The sequence below is a fragment of the Penicillium subrubescens genome, assembly GCF_028828155.1.
Source record: "Penicillium subrubescens strain IBT 31985 chromosome Unknown utg000002l_segment0_segment0, whole genome shotgun sequence".
In the NCBI taxonomy this organism is placed as follows: domain Eukaryota; kingdom Fungi; phylum Ascomycota; class Eurotiomycetes; order Eurotiales; family Aspergillaceae; genus Penicillium; species Penicillium subrubescens.
Window position 1 is genome coordinate 5,163,901 of NW_026643152.1, and position 25,824 is coordinate 5,189,724.

The following is a 25,824-nucleotide window of genomic DNA, read 5'->3' on the forward strand; positions in this document are numbered from 1 at the left end:
GAGGAGTGGGCAAACAAAAGAAGAAGAAAAATACAGGGCCAGTGTTGACGCTTCATGCTCCACGGACGGCCGAGCACACCACTAGGTGGGGGGAGTTCATTTTTTCCGCGTTTCTTTTTCGTAATATTATTTTCTAATAGAGCTCTATCTAATACTGCTATACTCTATAAATCATCATTCTTTAATGGCCTTTTTACGGTGCTAGAGGATGAAACTAGGAATGGTGTATATCAAGTGCGGCACTGGGGTGGGATGGCGATGTTCATCGGTGTCTGGGGATGGCAACGCAGTAACAGGGCGAAGTATATAGGGAACGGCAAGGTGAGCGGTTCGATTCATGGACGTGGAGATTTTAAATATGTTGGTTGTTGGGGAGACTCGTTTAGAGAAAGATTAGCTCTATCTCACGGCCTAGCAAACAAGTACTTGCACTTCTAGTAACCAATTTTCAGAACCTGGCGATCAATATCCGAGGTTTGCTCTATACAGTCAAGAAATATTTGCTGATTCTCTACTAGGGCTTGGTTTCACATCCTGATATTGAATGGCCTGCTTAACTTCAAGGTGGGCAGGGATACACCTTCGGCCAATACCAACGAGACAGAACTTTGAGAACGTCGCGATAGGTCGTCATCCCCATGGCCGATAGAACGAAAGGTCGACTGATCTCCAAGGGGACGCAAGTCACATCCAAATACTCCAGCATAATCCTGACAATACCTGTATTGCCGTTCACAGCAGCCTCGACTAGTGGATTCTGAGCCTGGCTACTTTGATAGAACATGTTGGCGCCCTTCTCCAAGAGGTAACCGGCAGCACGCTCTCGGCGACGACAAGATATCCGGCGACTTGTTCTCCCAGCCATGAACAAGAGTGGCGTTTCGTCGGTTTCTTGATCTGGTTCTTCAATGTCGAGTCCTGCATTTAGAAAGAGATCCGCCGTTTTCGCTGCGTCATCTCCGTCCTTCGCGCGTATAACATCGACCAAGGCATTCGTAGGACCACGGTCGTCTTTTCCTGAGGAGTTATTGACGACATGCGCATCGAATCCTGCATCGAGAAACATCTTGAGTACACTCGGTCTTGCCATTTGAGCCGCCGTAGCCATCGTCTTCTGTTGTCCTTCGTTATCAGGATCTAATATAGCACCCTGTTCGATCGCGAATTGCATCGCGAATTGCATCGCGTCCACACCACCCATTGCAGCCATTGAAAAGACAAACTCACTGCCCATTCCGCCGACGAGATCGAGTCGATCCGAATATCGCATCAATGCTCTTGCGAAGTCTAATTTTCCATCGGTAAGAATATCCAACATCAATCTCGATGCGAATTCAATCGGAGGGTCCACGAGAGCGGATCGCTCTAGTAACATGCTGAATGTCTCGACTTTATCACCCGTCTTGGCAGTATACAGTAAATGTAAGTCGTCGTCAATAAAGCAGTCCTCGTCATCCAAGATGATTCTCAAATAACGGGGTTGTCGTCGCCCACTTGCAGCATAAGTCGCTGTGCGAACGGACTCGATCAAGTTGTCAGCCTTGGGATTGTTTGATCGGTGTAATATTCGACGTTCCTCGAGCCATTTCTGTAAGAAAGTGTCGAAACCACCGGCTGCAGTGCATATGATCAATTCACGGAACATGTCGGATCCATTATCTGAATTGATGTCTTTGTCAACGTCAATCATTGATAGAAAGATGTTTCTTATTTCGCTATTTCCATCCCGCGCCGCCATGCGAAAAAGCGCATATATTAACACCCCGTTCTCAACATTGAGATCGACCCCGTTGTGGAGCAGATATCGAACGGCTGAGACATTTTCAGCGCATATCGCAGCAGTAAGAGCCGTCTTCGTAAACTTTGTACGAAGGAGTTTGGGATCAACGCCAGCATTGATGAACATTTGTAAGAAGTCGGGGCCGTGAGAAGCAGCGTATGAAAACGCGCTCTTGAGAGAGCCACCGCCTCTGAGATGGGGATTGCGTCCCTTGCGGAGGAAGATGTTGATTAGTGACTTGTTTTTGTGTTTCGTGGCGAGGGCGAAGGGTTGTTGTGGGCCGGAGTAGTTGGACTTGAATTCTCACTCGACTCCATGGCCGATTCATAGGTGCGCTATGTCGGTGTGTCCGTTCTTGATGGCGAATATGAGGTGGTTGCCGGGTTTGGTTGTGACTCGTGGATACTTCTTTTCACTCTCCTCCTGTTTGTCTTTCGTCTTCGTCGTCTTCTTTCTCAAACTCGTCCTTCTCCTCCACTTCCGTCAATCTCTCATGAACCTCAAAGTGAAACCCTGTAGGAGGACTAGCATCAACACCCACGTCCAAAAACACCCGCAGAGTATCACAATATCCATTCATAGCAGCAAGAACAATCGGATGCCAGGGCCGCAGACCGTGGCTGGGGGTACACCAGCTTCAAGGGGTTTCCGAACGCAATCCGTTTTGCCATTTTCCGTGGCCCATTCTAGTGCCGAGGAGGGGAAGCCTTCGCGGATGATATCCACTACGCGTCGATATAAGAGTGGATTGATCGCATTGTAACACTTTTTGTTGACTAGGGAGGAAGGCGTGGAGATCCTCTTCGAAATCGAGGGATTCTCCGATTATGAGGATGAGTTCTGTTGAGAGATCGGTATATTTCATGATATTGATGATCAACTGTTGATGTTTACTTGTGAATTCGATGCAGCGATGATCATATATACGTGTTTGTCAGCCGACCCTTGAGGCTCAAAGGTACGGCTAGTTGAATAAAGCGATACCTATATAGCCGATAGAGATAAATTTAATTAGATGCCGGCTTGATGAACCGAACTATAGCGAGTTGAATTACTGTATGAAGATCACTTGCCTCTATGAATACGATAATTAACTGCCAGTAGTGGGCAGGCCGAACTGGATAGGGAGAGGTGAACCTTAGACTAGGAATACGAGTAGCTACGCAATAGAAAAGTGCAAGAGTACAGAGAGGATCGGCCAAAGTTTTCCTTGTCAAAGTGCGAATCCACATCAATAATACATTATAGCACATAAAGCCTACAGTAGCAAAGACTAGAATAGTATGGCACAAGATAACACCCTCGATTATAAAGATGGTGCTAGAATACTCAAGTATCCCAACCCTTGGGGACACACCTAATAAATCTCATCGCTCATGAATGCAAAAGAAAAGAAAATTCTTTTCACCTTCTCTTAAAAGTCCCGGAACACAGCAACCATATCATCCAAACGAGAAACAACCCCCAACAAAATAGCCTCCATATTCCTCCACCGCTGTAACTGCTCCAACTCCCCCTCACTCAACCACCGCTCCTCATTACCCTTGACATCACTGCGTTCAGTCTTATCAAGGAAATCCCTGCGCAAATTACGCTCGAATTTGATCCGTTGCAGGGTTCGAGACATGGCCTTGTATGTATCCTCGAGGACACTGCTGCACACACGATCCGGATCAAAGTACCACAAGAAGATCGTTTTCGAGGGTTGGCGCTGCGCGTCTTTGGGGACTTCTTGTAGATCGACGAACCCGCCTGCTTGCATGCTTGCGAGGGTCTGGCGGAGGTCTTTGAAGGGGAGGAGGGAGATTTCCTGGAGACGTTTTTCGTCGAGTTTGCCTTTTGCGTGGAGGACGCGGAGGACACGGAGGGCGACGTCGCCGTAGCGCATTTCCACGAGCCGTTCTAGTTCCAGGTGTCGTAGTTTACGGGCTAGACCGCGGAACCCGACGCGCCATTTGATCCCGTCTGAGAGGCGGACGTGCGAGGCGAGGTTGTGTGGGGCTTGTTCGAGGAGTTGGAGGTGTTGGTTGATTTCGTAGGCGCGGCTGACGTCGTCGTCGTCGTCTGCGTTGTCCTCTTCCTCGTTGTCATCGTAGTGGTTGTCACCGTTGACTCCGTTTTCGAGAGGTCGCTTGCCGCGCCGGTTTACGGATGCTGAGGCCGGGTTTAAAGGTCCCATGCAGCCTGATAGATCTAGGTGGGGATCGACGTCGCTGACGATTTTGTATGTCTCGATTGGGATGGAGAATTGTTCACCTTCCTCGCCTTCGCGGGGAATCTCGGTTGTGTCGCGGCAGCGTTTGGTGACATATTCGATACGGCGGAGGAGGGTTTCGTAGACTTCTGCTGTAGCGGGGGCAGCGTCGTCCCGGGCCATGTCGACGAAGCGGGCGTTTCGTAGGGCCACATCTAGTTTTTCGTAGTTTACTCGAAGGACCAGACTGGGCTGTGGAGGTTGTTAGCTTGGGCTGTCTGTTAAAGAAGAGGGGAAGGAATGCATACCTCCATCGGGATATTGTCAAGTCCGTCTTCGTCCTCGGACCAGTCATTCTCTTCATCGTCGTCTGCATGGTTCCCGTTGGTTCCATTGTGGTCCGTTTGGCGCCACTTGCTGGCCGACTCGGGGACGCCATTGGCAATCTTCCTCTTCACACCGCGAGGCAAGCCGTTGACCATCAATCCTTCTGAAAGGTCACCATCTGTGCGTTCCCGAAGAATCTCCTCAGTCTTTTGTAGCAATTCCTCCGTCAGCCTCTTTCCCTTGAGCATCTTAATGTCAGACCGGTTTGAAGCAGCCTTGTGAGCCTCGATGTAGTTGTCTTCGGGACTCTGGAAATGCGCATCTTTCACACGGATTATATAGCCGTGCGACGCAAGTGCTTTTAGGGTGGAATGGAGAGGTGCTGGTTTTTGCAGAACCTCCTCGGCATGGTCCCCATTGGCACCATTGGTCTCTTTCCCTGCTTCCATATCAAGCTCTTGAGGTTCTTGCTCTTCCCCCGGCTCTTCTTCTTTCACCACTCCATTTGCAGCCGCGGGCGGTGCTAGGTATCGTAGGTCGGGCAGTGTCTCGAGGTGTTTAATGGGTACATGTCCCAAGTACAAAATGGTTTCCATAACCCGGGCCGCATATTCGCCGAGTCGGCTCTCAACCAAGTGAATGATTTTGCCAGAGCGGATGAGGTAGTAGGCAGCCTGGGGGTTCGCGGCATAGTAGGTATTGCCATCTTCGAGGGAGGTAAAGTGGAAAACGAGGTGGTGTTGAATCATAGCAGCCAGTCCATGATGTAGCTGACGTTCGGTCAAGCGAGAGTAAAATTTCAGACGGGGCAGCGGCAGCCGTTCATAGCGTTGAAGAGTGGTGAAGATGCGCTGTGAAATGTTGAATCTCTTATTAGTTCTAGAGCTTCACGATATAGAATTCTTTCTGATAGCCGCTGTCCATATTTTTGCTCTGCGCAGCGTAGAATTTGCAATCGCAAACTTGAATATCACTCACCGCGAAGAGATCTCCAAATTGGTCCTCGATAAGGAGCGCGCAGAGCTCCGCGGCGTACTATGCAAGTAATGCGTCAGTGCTGATCGTGAGAGGGGCTTGGCGGGGTAAGCCCGAACCTGGGACATGGTCATGGCGCCGATGCAAAAGTGGCCGTCCTCCGGTCCTCACGAGAGGCGATTGAGGTCACCGGCAGAGACGCATAGGGAGGAAGGGTGAAAGTGCTGAGCTGCTGTTGAAGCAACTCGATGGGCAACTTTTTGCTTATCAGTCACGTGGTATGAATCAGGTGACCTGGGAGGAAATCGGGGATTTAAGGATGCGATGAAGAGGGAAGTAGAAAGAACGACAATAGAGACTGAATGGTAAAACAATGTCAGAAGTACAAAGCTAGTACAGTTATTCCCATTCTATACTATATTTGCATATTCACCTTTACGAACATCCAGTTCATCACCCAAAATACTCACATATACAATCGAGGTAGAAAAGATATTCCGGTTCCGTCCGACTCGTCACTTCAGCCAATCAGCAGCGGAGTAATCAACCCGCCCCGACATCTTGAAGCTTTTCGTAACCCGACTGCTTCCCTCTCCTCCCCCATCCGAGACCCCCTCCTCCCTTCAATTGTCCTCCCCTCCTCGACCCTTTTGGGTTTCTATTTATCTTCTCTCCTCCTCCAATTGCTCTCGGTGCACAATGCTGTCGCGGTCTTCCCTCAGCCGAAATGCGCCGCGCGCGCTCTCCGCCGGCCGTCGGGCCATGGCCTCTGCTGCCAACCCGTCCTTCCAGTACGATGTCACCGAGGCCGCCGGTGTGAAGGTCGCCAACCGTGAGGTTGCTGGCCCTACCGGTACCATTGCCCTCGTGGCCAAGGCTGGTTCTCGTTACCAGCCTTTCCCCGGCTTCGCCGATGCCCTCGAGAAGTTCGCCTTCAAGGTTCGTTGTGGTGGTATCAACCGCAAGCCGCTGCTCCCCCGGGCCCTATCCCAATCGGTCGTCTCCAAGTCTCCCCTCCCAATGCTAACATGCAACCATTGAATAGACTACCCTCAAGCGCTCGGCACTGCGGATCACTCGTGAGGTCGAGCTGCTGGGCGGTGAGATCTCGTCGTCACACTCGCGCGAAAACGTCGTCCTCCGTGCCAAGTTCCTCGCAAACGACCTCCCCTACTTCACAGAGCTGTTGGCCGAGGTTGCCAGCCAACCCAAGTTTGCTGGTGAGTTGGATCCAGCCCCATTGGTGATGGCAATCGCGAAGCAGGACAAGAGATATTGGCAGAATGGCAAGCCGAAGTTAGGCCTGGAGCTGGTCGTGCTAACATAAGGTTTTTTTCTCTTCTTTACAGACCACGAGTTGAGCGAGGTTGTCAGCTACCTCCTCAAGTACAACCAGCAGGCCGCTTTCGCCAACCCCGAGAACGTTGCTCTCGATGCCGCTCACGGTGTCGCTTTCCACCGTGGCCTGGGCTCGCCCGTCGTTCCCTCCCCGACTTCCCCCTACGAGAAGTACCTCTCGGCCGATGCCCTTGCTGAGTTCGCCAAGGATGCCTACGCCAAGTCCAACGTTGCTCTTGTTGCCACCGGCCCCAACTCCGCCGATGTCACCAAGTGGGTGGGTCAGTTCTTCAAGGACCTGCCCACTGGCACCACCTCCAGCCAGTACAAGGTCCAGCCCTCCGCTGCCAGCAAGTACTTCGGTGGTGAGCAGCGCATTGCCTCCAAGACCGGCAACGCCGTTGTGATCGCCTTCCCCGGTTCCAGCGCCTTCGGCACCGCTGGCTACAAGGCCGAGGCTTCCGTCCTTGCTGCTCTGCTCGGCGGCGAGTCCACCATCAAGTGGACCCCCGGTTTCTCTCTCCTGTCCCAGGCCACCAAGGGCTTCAACCAGCTCAACGTCTCCACCAAGAACATCGCCTACTCTGATGCCGGTCTGTTCACCGTCACTCTGTCCGGCCAGGCCGAGCAGGTTGGTGCCGCCAGCAAGAACGTTGTCGATGCGCTCAAGAAGGCCGCCGCTGGCGAGGTCTCCAGCGAGGACATCAAGAAGGCCGCCGCTCTGGCCAAGTTCCGCGCCCTGGAGTCCGTCCAGACTCTCGAGACCGGCCTCGAGGCTACCGGCTCTGGTCTGATCCACGGCGCCAAGCCCTACCAGATTGGCGAGATTGCCCAGGCCATTGAGAAGGTCTCTGAGCAGCAGGTCAAGGAGGTATGTTCAAACCTAATATCTGTGTATCGTGTACTTTCAATACTGACTCTTTCCTTCCAGGTTGCCAAGTCCTTCCTCACCGGCAAGGCCACCCTCGTCAGCGTCGGTGATGTCTTCCAGCTTCCCTACGCTGAGGACCTCGGCCTGACCGTTTAAACCCCCTTGTATACCATACAGCCCTAGATCGAGGGAAAAGCGTGTTTCCTTCGTTTGGATTTGATGTGATCACCTGTGCTTAGATTCTTTGCCAATATCTCCTTTGTTGTTCAGGGTGTAGTTGACTGTAATACAAACAATTGTACCTTACTCAGTTTTTCCGATTAGCATTCTTTATTGTATGGCGAGTGTAGTTGAACTTGACTGGGTCGTTCTGCCTGCCTGGTGAATTTGTAGGGTAGGTATGTCCATACAGATAGGTGTTTTCTGGCTTGTCGCTCTCTCTATCATTTTACCAAATTTCGAGCTTATGAAAGTCCTGCACTATTGAATGCGTTTACGGTGATATTTGACTAATAGGAAGTAATTGAATGGCCGATTCAATAACTAAACAATTGAAAAATAGCAGGCAAATCAAATACGTATGTCTATCTTCCGAGTCCTAACTTGATTCTATCACCGCGATCGGTTCCTCTTTCTCCAACTCCCACATAAGAAACCTGGTACGTGGCTACTGATTGCCAATTTTCCACCAGCAAGCACCTAGATAGTAAGCCATGGACTAGTAGTGCAAGGTATTTGATTAGAACCTTGACCGTTGCCAGGAGTGATATGATACCTTGGAGTTTGGCTTGGCCTTTGGCCTCCACCCTGGGATATCAGGACTGGGAGTCTTTCCAGTGGCAATAAGGTGACACCAATAATTCGTACACTGGTCGGTTAACGAGTTGGAAGGATCCATAAACCTAAACCTCCCTGGGCGTTTCGTAGAGCCAGTGTACCCCAAGTTAACAGTATCATGTATGACAGCGCAGGGTGTCAGAGGGCCTGTTTGAACTTGTTCTTGCAAGTCCTTGGAATCTTCATATTGGAAGGAAGTTAATTGACAATATGGTTCATTCTTTGTTATGAGCTCATATGCAGCCTTGCATGTGTTGGGATATTTCGACGGACACTATTGCGCGGAGACGGTGTAGTCTGCTATATGATCTTCTTCTCCCGTTGTTAATTTGAAGTCAGGATAGCCTTCATTCCGACTTGTTTACATGGAATCGGTCAATTTATTTGCTGTTATATGTGGCACCCTAGTTATTGGAAGGCTGTGACTCTGTTAGGAATCTTATATATCTGCTTGAGAAGTTATGAGTATAAGATCTGGAAGGGGACGTTTGATCTAGTTGCCGGATATTCCCAGATGCATCCCAAGGCATGCCCCGGACGTTTCACATCGAGCCAGTTCCTGACTCACTATCTCATTGCCGGAGTTATGTGACAATCAATTAGCTTATTGTCATTTGTAAAAGGTGCAGTCCGGCGTTGGGGTATGCTATAGACATCTTAGTAGGAGCTGAAATGCTTTTGTAGAGAGCAAAAATATGGTAGGCTTCAAAGGACAACTCTATTAGTCTGAACAATCGAGTCCACGGATAAGCAAGAAACCATAAAATAGCTAGCTCTTTGAGACTAAACGATCTACTCTACGGGAAATAGGGAATTATATGCGCAGTTAATCCACCAAGGATCCGTGAGACTACCTCTTCTTCGAAACCACGACTCTTGAGATGAGAAAGAGCATTTCGAACGGAAGAGGCTCGATAGAACTAATCGTTTAATTTTCATGAGAACGCCAGCCAGGTGAATACAGTCCTAGTTGACGAAATACCTTGCGTCGAGCTCTTGCAACGCTTAACAGCCAAAGTAAAGGAGTCTCAGCTCGATATGCAAAGCTCTCTCGACAAGAATTGATAATAAACCATTGATCCTTCCACGAAAAGGGGGAAGAATAGCCTAAAACTGGACCTAGGTACGAACGCCAATTCTTATGAACATGCATTAGCATTGACTGCCTAGTACATAGACAGCTTAGGACGATCAGGGGATTAACATGTGCTTCAGAAGCGAATACCTACTTACCTGTACCTTCACTAGCCACAAAAACACTAATGACGCAACGCAATATAAATCATATGCAAAAGAGAAACAAAAGCACATGACAAGAGCTTGTCCTGGGAAACAACCTACGTCTAAGAAAACACCAGCGGGCCGCCAACCGCCATACTACACTATGTCAGTGTGTTGTCTAGCCGAGGTCAAACGGAGTTGATACGCACACACCACCACCGCCGCCGCAACCGGGAACAAATCATCCTATACTTTACATACAATACTAGCGCAACACGGACAAAAGGAATACACTCCTACCTTTAATAATAACTCCATCTATACCGATTCCATGATCCTTTAACAATTAACCAAAAACGGAGTAATCCCCTCCTCCGAACGCTCATCTTAATTTCTTCCTAGTACCTAAATCCCGTGAAAGAGCCGATAGCCGCACCGCACCGGGTAGAGTCGAGTACCGACATCGGATATTTCAGGGCAGCTTGCCAATGCTAAGACTAAGGATAAGGCTAAGGCTCGGGATAATTCCTTGCGAGAGTGCGGAGGCCGGGTTGTTCCTTTGTGTTTCGGGTCTTCCGTTCGGGGGTGTTCCGGAGGGAAGTTGGGTATTTTCTTGGTTAGAGTGTGGGGTTGGGAATCATGACTGAGATGAGATTTAGAACCGGGTGTAATGGTACTGATAATGGGGGATTGGACATGAGATGTATAGAGCTAGACCTCAAATTGAATTGAATTGAAATGACATATTTCAGATAGAATCTGGGCTTGATTGTTCAGTGCCGGTGTATAACTGGCTATTTCTAAGTCTATTCTCTTGCCAAACACAACAAGACGAGAAAACCCAAATCAAAACAAAAGAAGAAGTAAATAAAATAAGGAAAAAATTACAGCAAAAGACAGCCAGCAAGCAGAGAAAATTGAGATGCGGACGCAGAAAAAAGGGAGCACTCTCGTTGAGGAGTATCACAGACACAATTGCAAATGTATTTCATGGGTATCGATCGAGCCTGGTCCTAGTCCGCCCCCGGAATAGTAAAAGTAAATGTGGGGGAGGCAAAAGGAGAGCAGACGAAATTATGGATGTGTGGAGGGGGACATGAGCGCGACAGAGTCCGCAACTTGGTTGTGGTTTCTTCATCTCCGGACTGTTGCATAGCAGAAGGGTATCTCAAACCTTCTCTAGTGCTTCGCGGTAACAGTGTCGCCAGTCAGCTTCTCAACAGCTTCCTTGGCCCTGTACAGAAGAAAAAGAAAATGGTTAGTCCGAGGTATCACATGAAAAGGACGGGAGAGTCAAAACATACATGTCACCAAGAGCCACCATGCAGACAGTCTGCCAAATACCCAGACCAATACGGGGCGCAACACCACGGTAAAGACCCTTCAGGCCATTAGAATCGTAAATGTACCTGAAAGTCTTGCCGACAGTCAAGTTCTTCGGGCGGTTAGGATCGGGAGTCTTGCTCTGCATCTCAACCCGAATAACCTCAATAGGCTGGTTCCAAGCCGACAAACCACCACCAAGACCCGAAGCAAGAACCTTCTCCCAAGCAGACAGCTTCTGGCCATCATCCTTGCCGGTGACATTACGAATAGCCGACTCAGCCAGACGGGACAGACCGAAGCGGGAACCCCAGTTAGTAGTCTGACGAATGGCGACGGCGTTGACACCACGGTTGATACCGCGGATACCCTCCTTGCGATAGATATCCATGAAAGTGGCGAAGGTGCTTTGGGGCTTGACACCGGCAGCGGCCATCTTGTGCTTGGTGATCTCGACGGTCTTCATGCAGGTGCAGAAACCCATGGTGGCATAAGCCTGGGCAACACCACCGGTCATACCACCGGCGATACCACCGAAGAAGTCGTTCGCGCCAAAGGAGCGGGCGTAGTACTCGGCTTCGGAGGCGACGAAGAGGAGGACGGCGCCCTTGGTGGAGGCCTCAATCCAGGCCCACGGAATGAGTCCCTGATAGTCTAGAAATCGTAGAGTGTTAGCCCAATTGCTGATTTATGACCCGTGTGTGTGTGCCATGATTGGATAAGAGCGCAATTGTCTTGGCTGGGGTCAATTCCCCACACTAGTAGTGTAGCGTGTATCGGAGGAAGCTGGGGGAGAAAAGGTCCGAGAGAGAAAGGGGAGAGGAGAGACAGGTGTCACGTACAACCGAGGATCCCGCCACGGCCCCAAATCCGACCCATAGCGCCGGCGAAGCTGTCGCCCCGGTTCGCGGCCATGGTTGTCTTGATCACTTCCAGCGGCTATATTGTAGAAAAGAGATGATGATTAGCATAATGGCTCAATGCGATGATAGCGATTCGACAGTGGCGGTGGCAGTGGTTGCCGGGTGGTAGCGATGATGATGGTTGTTTTTGTTTTGAATAGCCGAGGCCGAGATCAAACCAAAGCAACCAGTGAAGTAGCAAGTAGAGGGTGTATTTACCTGACCCAACGTGGTGACCTCGAACATGTTCAGACCCGCACCAAGCAGCAGGTTGCTGAACTTGACGGGCTTCTTCTCGAGCTTAGGCGCGGCGGCCTTGTCGGGGGTAGCGGTAGACATCGTTTGAGAGAGGATGTGCTGAAAGGGGCCCTGACCAAGGGATGTAGGGGGCTTCGTCGCGAGAAGAGGGAAGGGGGAAGAACAGGAGGGGAGAGGAGAGTGGTTGAAGAGTTAAAGTACGTAGTAGAGTTGTAGAAAGAAAGTTCGGAAGGGAGGGGGGAAGTGCCAAATAGTCTTATAGGGAGAAAGTCAGCAGGAGTCGGGGGGAATGCTGAAGTGTACCAAGTAGGCTCGGGTACTGCAGTACTGCAGGACTGTAGTACTGCGGAGGACAACTCCAGACTCCGGACGATCAACTATAATAGTCCAGGGCACCTCATGATAACCATATAACTATCAACTATTGTAATACGATTAACTATCAATTATTGTCAACTTCATTTCTATTCCTCTATATTCTCTTCTTGAACTATTCCATAAGTTCCCTCCTCGATCATACTATCCTTCATAGTCTAGACTGTCCGTACTGAATACTTCCATCTGGACCAGTCTCCGCTCAGACCTTTGGGTACTGGGTACCTCCCATACCGACAGACCGACTCTCGCCAGAACAGTAAACAAGTCAACAACCATCAGAATCATAGACTCCGTAGTTAGCAGTTAGCAATTAACAGTTAACAGTACGGAGCACTCCGTATAATACAAAATAAAAATGATCGGCCTCTCTGTAGATCGGAATATTCCTTCTACATCCGCTCGTCGGCGAATGAATCTACTATTTTCTACTATTCTGTCATTCTATTCCTCCGATCATAGCAGTAATGCAACAACATCACCGAGATATATTCCGATTCTTCACATTAAGTCCTATAGGGCTACTCCGATAATTCCTTCTTGCATCTTCATCATCATCATCATCCTTTACTTATCAATTGACTCTCCCTCTCCCTCAATCTTCCCTCAAACATATCGTCCTTTTTTTTCCTTCGGGTTGAGTGGGTCGGGTGAGGACGGTTGAGGGAGCTGAGATTCTTTAACTCCCCAATAGACCCAATCAACCAGTGGCTCCCCCCAACAATTCACGTGTGCTCGATTCTACCAGAGTAGCCGTCAGACCAAAAAACCCAATTCAATTGGGTTCTGATGAATCTATCGCAGATCAACGAAGAGCCACATTGGGTGGAATCATATCTTGTTCCAATCATAGTAACTATTGACTGCATCTCCCCTACTAAATTATGCAGTATGACGATACAGGCCTCCATATTCTGCATCTGCAGGATTAACTTCTCTCAACTATCTCTCAAGTACTTTATACCTGGTCATTATTACACCCAACAAGATCATCTTCAACCTGGTTTTACGCATACTCGAAACAATAAGAAACTCTGTTTGAACAATCCGGCGTGACCAAATTCCATGTTTGATTTTTGTTTTAGTGGAGGAAGTGCTGTTCCAAGGCCCGCTCGAACCGATCAAGTCCTATCATACAACATGAAATAAGAATAAATCACCAAAAGACAAAAGAAATAATACACAGGGTCCTTCCCTCGATTTCCCGAAAATTTTCATAAAGAAAAAACCAAAGTCAAGGTTCCCCAAAATCAATCCATCAATATAGAAAGAAAAGTGGATGGAAAACAAAGGCCATTATTATTCAGGGCCCTTCATTTTTTGTTTCTCCACTTTACAGCTTGGCACCAACCAGCTTGGCGTAGGCCTCGGTGCTGAACGACTTGGGGCGCTCAATGGGCATGCCGAGAGCACGGTCAATGATCAGCTGGGGCAGGACACCCAGAGCACGGGAGACACCGAAGAGGACGGTGTAGTAGTTAGCCTCGGTCAGGCCGTAGTACTGCAGGAGGACACCAGAGTGGGCATCAACGTTGGGGTAGGGGTTCTTGGTCTTGCCGTGCTCGGTCAGGACACCGGGGGCGATCTTGTAGACCTGGCTGACCAGCTTGAACATGGGGTCATCGGGCAGCTTGCGGAGAGCAAACTCGCGCTGGGACATGTAACGGGGGTCAGTCTTGCGGAGAACGGCGTGGCCGTAACCGGGAACGACACGGCCGGAGTTCAGGGTGGACCACAGGTAGTTCTTGATGGACTCGTCGCTGAGGTCGTTGCCAACGGCCTTCTTCATCTCAGTGAGCCAGAGGAGAACCTCCTGGTTGGCGAGACCGTGGAGAGGACCGGCCAGACCCTGGAGACCGGCAGACAGGGAGAGCATGGGGGAGCTCAGGGCACTGCCGACCAGGTGGGTGGTGTGGGCAGAGACGTTACCACCCTCGTGGTCGGAGTGGATGGTCAGGTACAGACGCATCAGCTCCACAAAGTCCTTGTTGTCGCCGAATCCGAGCTGGTTGGCCAAGTTGAAGGAGTAATCCTTGTCCTTCTGGATGGCGGCAACCTTGCCGTCCTTGAAGACGTTGCGGTAGATCTTGGAGGCGATGGTGGGCAGCTTGGCGATCAAGTCCATCGAGTCCTCGAAGGTGTAGCTCCAGTACTCCTTCTTGTTGATACCCTTGGCGTAGGCCTTGGCGAAGGAGGACTCGTGCTCGAGAGCAGTCACGGCCAGGGAGAACTGAGCCATGGGGTGGAGGGTGCTGGGGCAGCGGTCGATGAGCTCCTCGACGAAGGCGGGGACATCGGAGCGGGCAGCCCACTCAGCAGAGAGAGCGCGAACCTGAGCCTCGGAGGGGATCTCGCCAGTCAGGAGGAGCCAGAAGAGACCCTCGGGGAGGGGCTCCTCACCACCAGGAGCCTTGGGGAGGAGCTTCTGGAGGTCGGGGATCTATAGAAGGATGGAGGGTTAGCCAGATTGCACACTTTTTTGCGCAATTGGAGTGAAGAGGATCAGCTTACGGTGTGGCCACGGAAACGGATACCCTCCTCAGAGTCGAGGACGGAACCCTAAAAGTAAAATGTTAGCTTCTAATCGCAGATATACGCTCAAGGGACCACCCCCTTGAAGATAGGAAAGAAACTCACCTCCCAAACAAGGGACTTGATGCCACGGGCACCACCGTAGGCCTGGTCGAGGGTAACCTCACCAATAACCTTGCTACCGAAATCCCTACAATTATATTGTCAGACGAAATGTCTTGCGACAGAGGGTCAATGGGCGCGGTCGACATACTTGCGGAGCTTCTTGACCTTCTCGATCTCGGCGGGCAGGCCCTCGGCGAAAGTCTCCTTCAGGGTCTGTTTGGAAGGTGTTAGCATATCAATTGAGCTTCACCAAGCTGGGTCAGAGTCGTCAACAACATACCTTAACCTTGGCGGAGGAGTAGCAGCGAGCGCCGTTCAGAGCAGCAGTCTGGACGGGCTTCGCGATGGAAGACCGCAAAGCGGAAGTACCGATCCGAAGAGAGGTGGCCATGACGGAATGTGAATATCCAAAAAAAGATTTCAAGGATATGGGGGGAGTGAAGAAAGAAGGGGAAGAGTGGGAAGAAGATGAAGAGGAAACACGGGGGAAAGAAAGGGAAGAGAAGAAATCATCCCGAGAGCTCCCTGGATTTTTCTCGTTTTTTCTCGGATTATTTTTTGCCAGGCTGGTAATACCGCCGGTATGGTCACGGTCGGGAGCCCGTTTTCTCTCTGGGGAGGAAGGGAAAAGCGGGAGAGCGGGAGGAGCTCTGGTAATTTTACCCTTCTCAACGATACAGACCGAGTGTATCACCGAGTACGGCTTGGTCTAAGTCGGGCTGCCGGCAGATCTACAGTACGGAGCACTGTACATAGTTTCTTCCAGTCTGCCCGAGAGCTTCCGTCATGGCGTGTTAATTTTGGGAATGATTATTATGGGTAACTACCACAACTTTGCTTTGGACTTGATCACATCAATGAATATACCTGGGGGATTTTCAAGTGTTGGCAAGTGCTCGTGTATTATTCTGGCTTAATTGAGTTCATAAGCCCGTACCATGTATACAAACTCCCGCCATGTCCTATGGATGACCTCATTCCCTGTGTATTGTCCACCTCTTCCGGACACCTCGGCCATATTATCCTTATTGTAACTACTGCTCTTATTACCCATCTGGTAAGGTCGAGGCTCTGTGTTTACAATGCATTGCTGACAGTATCGGGGTCCGGTATTGTAACTATTCTGATGTAGTCTATATACCTTCAAAGGTATACAATTGTGATCCCTGGTGAATTGGTATTACCAGCTGATGCTGATGGAGGGTGGCAGTGACGTCGGCAAGTCGCCATCTTTTGTCCCGTGCCGCCATCCGGATCCCCGAAGATGGATCCTCGGCATCGCGGGTTTATCTTAGTCCTGTGCGGGTATCGTATTACTATGCGTATTGGTTATTACACACGACTGTTCGAGTAGTATTCTCCGATCAACGAGGCTTTTCTCTCACACCCTTTTGACCGGGGATCTGATCATCTGTCTTATGCCATTGACTACTTTTCTTCCATTTCCGAACGAGTCTGCATAAGCCTTTGGAACATCCTCCCTCTGATGTGCTGGCTTCCCCGTAACTAGCCGGCAGATTGCTGAAATGGTTCACCGAGATCGGGAGCTCCACGGGCGGCCTCAAGGGGCAGAACGGGTATCAAGAGACACGTTCAGATTTAAACGCCTCTGTAAATTTACTTCCGAGGGAGCTAAAAAGGGCCCAACATCCAAACAGTTGGCTTCAAAAGCCTCGGTCATGAACGGAAATTTCTCCGGCCCCATTCCTACCGGAGTATGTATCCACCGTTTCCATCTGAAAAGTCTAATGGCTATGGTAGATTCGTTGGACTGGGAAGATACAGCACACCACACTTTGAACGGAGAAAATAATAATCCACAGCTCTCTTTTGAAGCTCCCCGTGCCCCCCCTTTTGTAACCGTAGCCGGGGGAACCAGAACCTCAGCAACTCAAACAGCAGATATACTTATCCACCAGGACATCCACTCCCAGTTGGTGGATCCTTGAGCCATGGACAAAAATTGTTGTCACAGTACATACAAAACATACGGCGTGTCAGGAATTCCTTGCAGGTTGTCCACGACTGACTCAGTCACATGATCACCATCACATGATCTCACTTGTGATGCAATTTACCTCGAGCTCTGCACACCACGTGATCTGGCACGAAACAAGGCTAGCGCCCAACCTGCAAACCCTGCAAACCCCTGGAAACCCCTGCAAAAAGTCTTTCAGGTGATCCCTTTCTCCCTTTCATTCTCTCCCCTTTCATCATCATCATCCTCATCCCTCGACCTTCTCTCCTACTCTTTTCTCCTCCCCCATCATCTTTTTCATCGCCTCTTATCTCGACGACATCCACGGATTACCTGTACTCTGTAAATCCGTCACTAGAGGCTCTCTGAGGGAAACTCTCATCACAGTACGCTTTAGGTTGTACCCTCTCAGTACCTCGTACACTCGTACACTCACTAGGCTGCACTCTTCCGAGTCCCTGGAAACATCTGGAAACCACTCTCCTTTTATTTCCTTCCTCGCTCTAGGCTGTATCTCAGCTGTAGGCGGCAGTTTCTCTGGTCCGACAGTGAAAACGCTCGTGCTGTAGTGTGAAGGAAACCAAAAATCGAGGGCAAGAAACCAAAAAGAAATCCCAAACACTTTGGACTGCTTATAAGAAGATAACGGGTGTCGAGAACAAGGCCCATCTGTCGCAACTGAGATTTAATCTCCTTAGGAGCTTTCACAAAATTTCTCCTATTCCAATCTCTCTCTCTCTCTCTTTGACAGAAAACTTTCTGCTCTTCGAAGTAGGCAACCAGTACTGGCCGTTTTACCGTTGCCTGTTGATCATCCTGGCATCTAGAGGCCTGAGGAAATCAGACAAAACCCAGTCGTGGTAACCTTGACTTGCCTCGGCTTTTTCACCGCCTTCACCTCACCAACTTTCTCTCACCGCCTTTCAACCTTACTGCCGCAACTTCTCACCACCATCTACATTATTCATACCCACGCCATGTCTTCAGCTGTAGGCGAGCTGGAGAATTATCTCCAATCCATGCTGGCTTTGAAGCCTCCTGGTGTTTCGGGTACCAAGATCCAGGGCATCACCACACTGTGCACTGCCAATGTCCAGGTACGAGAAGCCTTTCCAAGATGATCCATACGGCAATTCGACGAAATGATATGCGAGTTGCAACGAATCGAACCGAACCCAGCGCTAACCCAGTATCATAGAATGAATCCGTCTTGATCCAAAAGATCTACACCCACTTCAAGAAGGCCCCAGGCACCCACAAGCTTGGCGTACTCTACGTCGTAGACTCCGTAACCCGCCAATGGGTAGAAGCTGCACGCAAAGCTGGTCAATCCTCTGGCAGCGATGCCCCCGATGGAACATTCGCCGCAGGAGTCAATCGAGTGACTGAGCTTCTGCCTGTGCTGATGACCGACATCATTAACAACGCCCCCATGGATCAAAAGGTAAGCTCTCTCTATATTCTTTGGAAAGTTGCGCGATGCACTGTTGGGGAAATGCTATCCAGGATGCACTTCATCATGGTTTCATGGTCCATGATCACGAACCATCCGCTACACTCTGTATGCACTGTATACTGTACAAACCATGCTGCATACGCACTAGTCCTGCAAGTCACGACCAGTTGGGCCTTTTTGGGCGGGGCGGCTGCGCCGTTTGGGGGCCAAGATCCCCGCCTCCCGCTACATCCTGGTCTTTCCTTCCTCTTCCACTTCTTCTCAACAGCCAACCACAGTGTCCTGGATGGGGCTCCATTCCCCTGCATTTGCTGCATCTGTGCACTGCTTCTTCGCTCATTGGTCAATTTGCTCACACACTCTTTCATGCATGTAGGAGAAAATCAAGAAGCTCATCGACATTTGGGAGCGTGGCGGCACCTTTCCCTCTGCCATGCTCGGCTCATTCCGAGACAAGCTGAACGCCCCTCCACAGAGTAAGTCTTCCTCTCTAATCTCGTACCACTAGACTTAGATTCTAATTAATGTCTTGTACAGACGTGGAATCAACCACTCCTGTCGGTTCTCCGGCTCCGGATTACATCCCCCTTGGAGGCCCACCTTCTCAGCCTAAGGCGCCCACCAACGGATCTGCAGCGGCCCCAGATACCTCAAGCATTCTGAAGGCTCTGGCTGATATGGCCAAGCAAACCTCTGCAGCTCAGGCCAACCCTCTCGCTGCCCTGGCTGGTGCAGTTCCCCCACCGGTCTCATCTGCCGACTCCTCAATGCCGACAGCTGCGAACCCTTTCGCTGGTACCCCAATGGGTGCTAACCCTTATGCTGCTTTGGCTGGTCTGGCTCAGAACCCCGGCATGCCTCCTCAGCCCCAGAGTCAGACTCACACCCCGAACCCTATGGCGTCTGCTCCAAACCCATTGGCCGCCATGATGGCGCAGCACAACGCCGGCGCTCCCGCTATGCCTGATGGCAATGCTCTGTCCCAACAGCTTCAGCTGCTCCAGTTCCTGTCGACCCAAGGCATCCCACAAGACCAATGGGCGACCGCTCTCCAACTTCTCAACATGTCCAACCCTATGGGTGGTGTCAACCCGGCTGCTGCCCTCCCTGGCTTCCCCATGATGCCCGGACAGGGGCCTGCTCCAGGTGGCTGGGGTCAGCTTGATGGCCAGAATCGTGACGACCGTGATCGCGAACGTGACTATCCCCGTTCTCCAGGAGGCTATCGCCGCCGCTCTCGCTCTCCAGGTTGGGACCGTCGCCGCACCGCTTCCCCGCCTCGTCGCCGCGACAGCCCCGTCTATGGTGAATACCACGGTGACTCCCCCGGCCGTCGGGGTGATCCTCGCGATGCCCGTGGAGGCCGTCGGGGTGCCAGTGAATACCGCCAGCGCAGCCCACCTGGTGGTCGCCGCCGTCGCTCTCCCTCTCCCCAGCGCAAGGACCCGAACCTCCCTCCTCCCGGTCCCAAGCTCATCGAGTGGGATTACTCCATCGGCCAGGGTAACATCAAGGTTCTCAGCCGCACCCTGTTTGTCGGTGGTGTCACTTCCTCCGAGCAGCACCTGCGCTCCCTGTTTGGCCGATTCGGCATGGTCCAAACCTGCATTGTCAACGTCGACAAGCGCCACGCCTTTATCAAGATGATTAGCCGTCCCGATGCGGTCGCTGCTCGCGATGGCATGGAGTCATATCGCCAGGCTGAGATGCAGCTGCGCACACGCTGGGGTGTCGGCTTCGGTCCTCGCGACTGCAGCGACTACCAGACCGGTATCAGTGTGATCCCCATTGAGCGGCTGACCGAGGCTGACCGCAAGTGGATGCTGACCGCCGAGTATGGTGGTACTGGTGGACGTCCCATCGAGTCGGGTATGGTCGTCGAAGAGCCGGATATTGAGATTGGTGCGGGCGTTTCCTCCAAGGCTATTAGCCGGCGCATCGCAACCGACACCGGCGGCAAGCGGGGACCTATCTCCACGCGCGGCGGCCCCGAACAGGGACCCCCTCAGCAGCGTTTCGGCGGCGGTGGCCGCGGCCGTTCCGACCGTGATGGCTACGGTGGTCATTCTCAGGGAGGTCAGGGTCAGGACCAGCACGACATGTCTGCTGCAGGCAACCCGGGCGTTCCCCCCGCCGTTCCAGCCTATGGCTTCAACTTCCCCGGTATGCCCGCTATGCCCTTCCTCCCACCGGGCTACATGATGGGCAATGCTCAGACCCCCTCGAGCCAACCCCCACCTCCTGGACAGGGTAACTAGATGACAAACGGCCATCTAGTTGGTACCTGCACATGGAGCACTTTCATCCCATCTTCTTTTTTTCTTTTTCCTTTCCCTCGATTTGTGCATTTCCATTCTATCACCATGTCTTTATTCCACACTCTTGCATCTGGCAGCCCTCGGATATAGCGGCGTCCCGGTACGGATGGGACTGGGTGAAAAAGGGAGGGCAGTCAGTCGGCGTTCTTAGGTTGGAATCGGTTGAGCTTAGGAGGGCGGCTTTTTATTTTCCGTTGTAACCCTTTCATTGATCCTCGTTGAGGTATCTTGGGGTTTTTAGTTTTTCTTGGTTGCACTTTTTCTCATAGGTAGCGGTGACTGTTCCTTGATAGGGGTAGTCTGGGAAAGGACTCAAGGGTCCATTCCTGTATCTAATCTCGCTTCCTTATCCTGTAATCCTTCATTTTGATCTTTTTCGTTTGACTTGGTTTTATTTTCCTTAGTCTTCGCTATCATTTTCTCTTTGTTCTACTTTGTAGTGCTTGCATATTGGCATGGCCATTGTGGCTGCCAGGCAAAATTCTTGGAGCGAGGCTTTGGTGTGCCGAAGTTTTGAGCCATGCGTATTGCGAGGATTTACCTTATCGTCTCATTTAGTATTTTCCCTTATCCATAGTAGCTAGTTAAGAAGAGATGAAACAATTCAGATCATTCAGTGTGTGTTTATTCATTTGTAACTACGTAGGATTCCACCTCAAAATATCGGCCTTGATCAGCTTCAATATCTTCAGATCTAAGGAAGAGTGAACTTGAATTGAATGCTCGGAACATCAGAGCTACCCTCATCCATCGAGAAAGTAACATTCCAAAATTCAAAGTTACTATGATAAATCCAATTAGCAAAAGTTCATTCACCTGAATCAAAGGACGGTGAGGACCATCAAATCAACTTACTGGATAATATCACAAGTCCCACCAACAAGACCACAGAACGAAATCTCAGGAACAGGGTTGACAGTTCCACCGACAACCTCAATCTTCAAACCATCGACATCTTCGAAACCAGAAATATCCCGCTTCGAACCAAGTGGGTTGGAAGCAAGAACGAATGTAAACGTGCTCGAGGAATTACCCAGTGGATAAGTCAGATTGAGTGCGTACGGGCTGACTTCCGCCTGCAAGGCTGTCTGGGTCGGATAGAGATTGAAGTAACCGACTGATCCACCGGGACGAATCCATTGTACAACTGAGGGCGAAAAGGAGGAAGAGTCCTTTGAGTAGCCGCCCACATTGCTCTGGTTGAACGAGTCCGTGCCGATGGTCAGATTAGATGATAACCAGGTGGTGATATTCCGTGGCTCGTAGTCTGCCGGGGGCGCATAAGTGTGTCCATGGTAGGTATGTTCACCAGAGAAAGAGGTTAATCTCTTGAGAGCGGCGTCCGGAACGAGTTTCTTATGGAAATTCGACAATACAGCAATGATAGGCGAGATTTCGAAATCATCTGCATGGGTCATGCTCCAAATTGGAGCTTTGGTTTGCCAAACATGCTCCTTCCCGATCAGAGACCAGATCCAGATCGACATGATAGCGACGTATTTATTCATATCATATCCATACGAGCGATCCCAGGGTCCGGCGAAGTTTCGCATATTCGGATTCCACAGTTGAGACTCATAGCCCCAGATATCCTGGATAACACGCTCTGCGTGCTGTCCGATAACGGATGTAGAGTGAGAAAGGTACTTTGCGGCGATGGTCAGCGCATAGAGAGAGACTCCTGCATAGGTTGGCCCGTTGAATTCGGAGAGGGTGTGATTGCGATCGAAGAGGTCGAGGAATTTCTGAGCATCAGTGTCTCCGGCGGATGTCATGTTGGCATTTTTCAAATGGTGACCTGTCCAGGATGTGACTACCGTTCGCATGAGCCAGGCATTTGAATAGGCCGGGTAGAGATTATCGTTGTCAACGCCGCCGACGCGGTAGCTGTCGCCGACGGTGTTGTTGTATAGGCTCTCGATGACTAGGTCTTTTACGTCTGCGGGCAAAAGATTGCCGAATTCCTCGTAGATGAGGATTAGCGCGGTGCCGATGAAGCCTCTCCAGTTTGGATCCCATGAATTATAGATCTATCTTTCTTCAGTATGCAGACCAGACAGAGTCAAGATCATCAGGAGCGAGATGACACTTACCACGGGGTCATATGCAGGGCTTCCAACCGTTGGCTGCTCAGGATACACCGTATAATCACCAAACCACAACACCGACTCATTTTTTTCCTGGCCACCAATCACATTTTTCAAAATCTTAACAGCTTCATCCCGGTCGGTGCCCTGGTTACGTTGAAGCAGTCCAACAGAATACCAAACAGTGGATCGAGTCTCGTGTGCTCCCGCCGCCAAGGGAAAATAAAAATAATTCAAATAAGAAGCATCAGAGTCATAAATATCGTCCAGCAGTGTCATTGACTGGTCAAAGAGTTGCTTGGATTGCTTGCTCAGCTCTGCTGACTGCACCAGGCTGGCACCTAGCAGGCCAAGACTTGCGACCCGAGACCAATGGAGATGAACACGCATCTTTTACGTCGCAAGAAGGAAGAAACAACCTGAACACATGTGACGTGACATTCTATTGCTACCTCGTCCCCATCCCCCTCATCTTTATACCCTGGTCCTCTCCTTCTCCAGGAGTTAATTAGTTAGTTAATCTCTAGTGATTCGTGCATCAGGGATTGTGTTATCGTCGGGAACATATTTCCCCACGGCTCGGCTGAATTGCGGAGTAAAAGCCACAAACTAAAACGCAAACTAACAGCACTAAAGCAGTCTAAAGCAGTTAGTCAATCGAAAATCAATCCAATCGGAGCTCCGGCACCGGCCCTTTCGCCGGCGAAACGACCGGTCAAGTCGGTGTTTCCTATCAGCCAATCTTGCAAGTTCCAAGAGGGAAAATAACCCCAGCAATCCTCGTCGATAAGGCTTATTTTCTTTCTCCTGTTCTTTACCGTTGAAACTCCGCAAAATCGCGAGGGAAGAGTGGAGCCACGAATGGTCAAGTGATGTGAAGTATTCAATCGAGATTATTTGATAAATACATATAAACAGCACGAGGGAGCCCCCTCGTATCTCCAATCGGTTGACACTATCACCGTGTGCTGTTACCCCTCAGCTAAATCAACATAGCTGGTTCGACCCTCAACGGGAGAGAATCAAGATGGGCGAAATTATTAGCGAAAGCTCGGTCGTCGAGTCCAAAAGGGAGGGTTCAACTATGAATGCTGATGAGCTTCGTCTGGCTCAGATGGGTATGTTCTTACATCTACAGACATCACATAGATACTCCCATATGCTAACTATTGAATGTCAATCAGGCCATACGCAAGAGTTGAAGCGCCATTTCAGTATACTATCACTGATCGGTCTTGCATCTACGACGACAATCTCCTGGACGGGTCTTGGATTGGGTATTGTCACTGAGATCAATGCCGGTGGTCCAGGTGCCATTATCTACGGATTTATTCTTGTCACCATCATGCAATCCTTTTTGGGTGCTTCACTGGCCGAATTCGTGTCGAGTTACCCAACTGAGGGTGGCATGTACCATTGGATTGCTGCTGTTGCGCCCAAGAAGTATAGCGCGTTCTTGAGTTTCATGACTGGTTGGTTGACTGTTTGTGGCTGTAAGTAGGGATTCTGTGTTGTTGAAACTAGATCATGGAGACTAACTGGTCCTTTTAGGGATCTTTACTACTGCCTCGACCAATTTGATCTTCGCTCAAGTCGGTATGTACATCATAAGTCCCGACCAAATCAGGTCATATCTAACAAGAACTAGTCCAAGCTCTGTATGCGCTTTACCACCCCGACATGGCCTTCAAAACCTGGCAGACTTTCGTCATCTACCAGATCCTGAATGCACTCACGGCTGCAGTGGTTCTATTCGGAAACAAGATCATCCCAACACTCAACAAATTCTCTCTATTTTACCTCCAGATCGGATGGTTGGTCGTTCTTGTCACGGTGGTTGCATGTGCACCCACCCATCAAGACACCACGTTCGTCTTCAAGACCTGGATCAATAACACTGGCTGGAGCAACAATGGTATCTGCTTCATCACCGGCCTCGTCAACCCACTGTATAGTCTAGGTGGCCTCGACGGCGTCACCCATATCACCGAGGAAATGCCAAACGTAAACCCCCTTCTCCTTCCATTCTATCTCATAATCCCCCATAATTAACAGAAGCAGCCCTCCCGCAACGCCCCTCTAGCCATCGCCATCACCCTCTCCATCGCCTTCATCACCGGCCTAACCTACCTAATCGGCCTCATGTTCAGCGTCCAAGACTACGCCGCCCTCTCCACCACAAACACCGGCCTCCCCCTCGCCGAACTCTTCCACCAAGCAACCCAATCCGCCGGCGGCGCCTTCGGCCTAACCTTCATCCTCTTCATCGCCCTAGGCCCTTGCGTCGTATCCTCCCAACTCTCCACCTCCCGCGTCCTCTGGGCCTTCGCCCGCGACGGCGCCATGCCATTCTCCAACGTCTGGGGCCGCGTCAGCCAGCGCTTCGGCATCCCCTTCAACGCACAGTTACTCGTCGGCGCTGCCAACGCCGTGCTAGGCTGTCTTTACCTGGGCAGCAGCACTGCGTTTAACAGTATGCTTGGTGCGGCTGTGACGATTAATAATGTAGCTTATTTGATTCCCATTGCGACGAATATGCTCACGGGACGATTGAATATGCATAAGGGCACTTTTCATATGGGGAAGTGGGGGTGGTTGGTTAATGGGGTTACTGTGGGGTGGTTGGTTTTTGCGATTACCTTCTTCAGTTTTCCCTATACTATGCCGTTGACGGCGCAGAATATGAATTATACGTGTGTGGTCGTGGGGGGGCTACCGATTTTGATTTTGGGGTGGTGGTTTGTTGGGAGTAAGCAGTATAAGGAGAAGATTGCTAATGCGAAGGAGGAGTGATGGATGGATGGAGTCGATTGGGATTATGATTCTCTTGGAATGATTCTTGTATGAGAGAGGTCTATGTATTTTGTTATGGGTGATCGTTGAAGCTATGAGTTAATCGATACGATATTGGGATATGAAACTTCTTTATGAATATTATTGAACTGAT

At 50.5% G+C, this 25,824-nt stretch overlaps 8 protein-coding genes across 8 annotated transcripts; 3 read left to right on the forward strand and 5 right to left on the reverse strand.

Annotated features, from left to right (window-relative positions):
* Positions 1–559: 559 nt before the first annotated feature.
* Positions 560–1,906, reverse strand: N7473_003202 (uncharacterized protein; the record flags this gene model as incomplete). Its single annotated transcript, XM_057149142.1, has 1 exon — positions 560–1,906. The coding sequence occupies one exon, from the start codon at positions 1,904–1,906 to the stop codon at positions 560–562; it is 1,347 nt and encodes a 448-aa protein (XP_057012796.1).
* A 1,156-nt stretch (positions 1,907–3,062) lies between these two features.
* N7473_003203 (uncharacterized protein) lies at positions 3,063–5,498 on the reverse strand. The gene is made up of 4 exons (XM_057149143.1): positions 5,396–5,498; positions 5,280–5,336; positions 4,283–5,152; positions 3,063–4,226 (listed from the first exon to the last, which is right to left on the reverse strand). Exons 1-4 carry the CDS (start codon positions 5,408–5,410, stop codon positions 3,195–3,197), a joined length of 1,974 nt encoding a protein of 657 aa, XP_057012797.1. The 5' UTR covers positions 5,411–5,498; the 3' UTR covers positions 3,063–3,194.
* Positions 5,499–5,975: 477 nt separating this feature from the next.
* N7473_003204 (ubiquinol--cytochrome-c reductase subunit 2) lies at positions 5,976–7,641 on the forward strand (the record flags this gene model as incomplete). The annotated part of the gene is made up of 4 exons (XM_057149144.1): positions 5,976–6,215; positions 6,322–6,496; positions 6,626–7,485; positions 7,546–7,641. 4 exons carry the CDS (start codon positions 5,976–5,978, stop codon positions 7,639–7,641), a joined length of 1,371 nt encoding a protein of 456 aa, XP_057012798.1.
* Positions 7,642–10,722: 3,081 nt separating this feature from the next.
* Positions 10,723–12,107, reverse strand: N7473_003205 (putative mitochondrial DNA replication protein (Yhm2); the record flags this gene model as incomplete). The annotated part of the gene is made up of 4 exons (XM_057149145.1): positions 10,723–10,777; positions 10,848–11,520; positions 11,709–11,805; positions 11,988–12,107. The coding sequence occupies 4 exons, from the start codon at positions 12,105–12,107 to the stop codon at positions 10,723–10,725; spliced, it is 945 nt and encodes a 314-aa protein (XP_057012799.1).
* Positions 12,108–13,734: 1,627 nt separating this feature from the next.
* cit1 (citrate (Si)-synthase CIT1) lies at positions 13,735–15,429 on the reverse strand (the record flags this gene model as incomplete). Its single annotated transcript, XM_057149146.1, has 5 exons — positions 13,735–14,841; positions 14,913–14,960; positions 15,039–15,123; positions 15,187–15,251; positions 15,319–15,429. 5 exons carry the CDS (start codon positions 15,427–15,429, stop codon positions 13,735–13,737), a joined length of 1,416 nt encoding a protein of 471 aa, XP_057012800.1.
* Positions 15,430–17,250: 1,821 nt separating this feature from the next.
* Positions 17,251–21,370, forward strand: N7473_003207 (Nrd1 complex RNA-binding subunit). Its single transcript, XM_057149147.1, has 4 exons — positions 17,251–18,113; positions 18,215–18,460; positions 18,849–18,948; positions 19,010–21,370. Exons 1-4 carry the CDS (start codon positions 17,994–17,996, stop codon positions 20,728–20,730), a joined length of 2,187 nt encoding a protein of 728 aa, XP_057012801.1. The 5' UTR covers positions 17,251–17,993; the 3' UTR covers positions 20,731–21,370.
* Positions 21,371–21,484: 114 nt separating this feature from the next.
* N7473_003208 (uncharacterized protein) lies at positions 21,485–23,267 on the reverse strand (the record flags this gene model as incomplete). Its single annotated transcript, XM_057149148.1, has 3 exons — positions 21,485–21,572; positions 21,646–22,820; positions 22,884–23,267. The coding sequence occupies 3 exons, from the start codon at positions 23,265–23,267 to the stop codon at positions 21,485–21,487; spliced, it is 1,647 nt and encodes a 548-aa protein (XP_057012802.1).
* A 637-nt stretch (positions 23,268–23,904) lies between these two features.
* On the forward strand, positions 23,905–25,670 carry N7473_003209 (uncharacterized protein; the record flags this gene model as incomplete). The annotated part of the gene is made up of 5 exons (XM_057149149.1): positions 23,905–23,995; positions 24,062–24,370; positions 24,429–24,473; positions 24,526–24,881; positions 24,939–25,670. 5 exons carry the CDS (start codon positions 23,905–23,907, stop codon positions 25,668–25,670), a joined length of 1,533 nt encoding a protein of 510 aa, XP_057012803.1.
* Positions 25,671–25,824: the final 154 nt, after the last annotated feature.

What these genes read in the sequence shown, in the direction of transcription:
- N7473_003203 (XM_057149143.1), bottom strand. An exon ending in AATTTGGAGATCTCTTCGCG is followed by an intron (nt 5,153 to 5,279) that starts GTGAGTGATATT and finishes AACATTTCACAG; the next exon opens with CGCATCTTCACCACTCTTCA. An exon ending in TTGACAATATCCCGATGGAG is followed by an intron (nt 4,227 to 4,282) that starts GTATGCATTCCT and finishes CAACCTCCACAG; the next exon opens with CCCAGTCTGGTCCTTCGAGT.
- N7473_003207 (XM_057149147.1), top strand. Translation starts at nt 17,994, where the DNA reads ATGTCTTCAGCTGTAGGCGAGCTGGAGAATTATCTCCAATCCATGCTG. An exon ending in TGTGCACTGCCAATGTCCAG is followed by an intron (nt 18,114 to 18,214) that starts GTACGAGAAGCC and finishes CCAGTATCATAG; the next exon opens with AATGAATCCGTCTTGATCCA. An exon ending in ACGCCCCCATGGATCAAAAG is followed by an intron (nt 18,461 to 18,848) that starts GTAAGCTCTCTC and finishes TCATGCATGTAG; the next exon opens with GAGAAAATCAAGAAGCTCAT.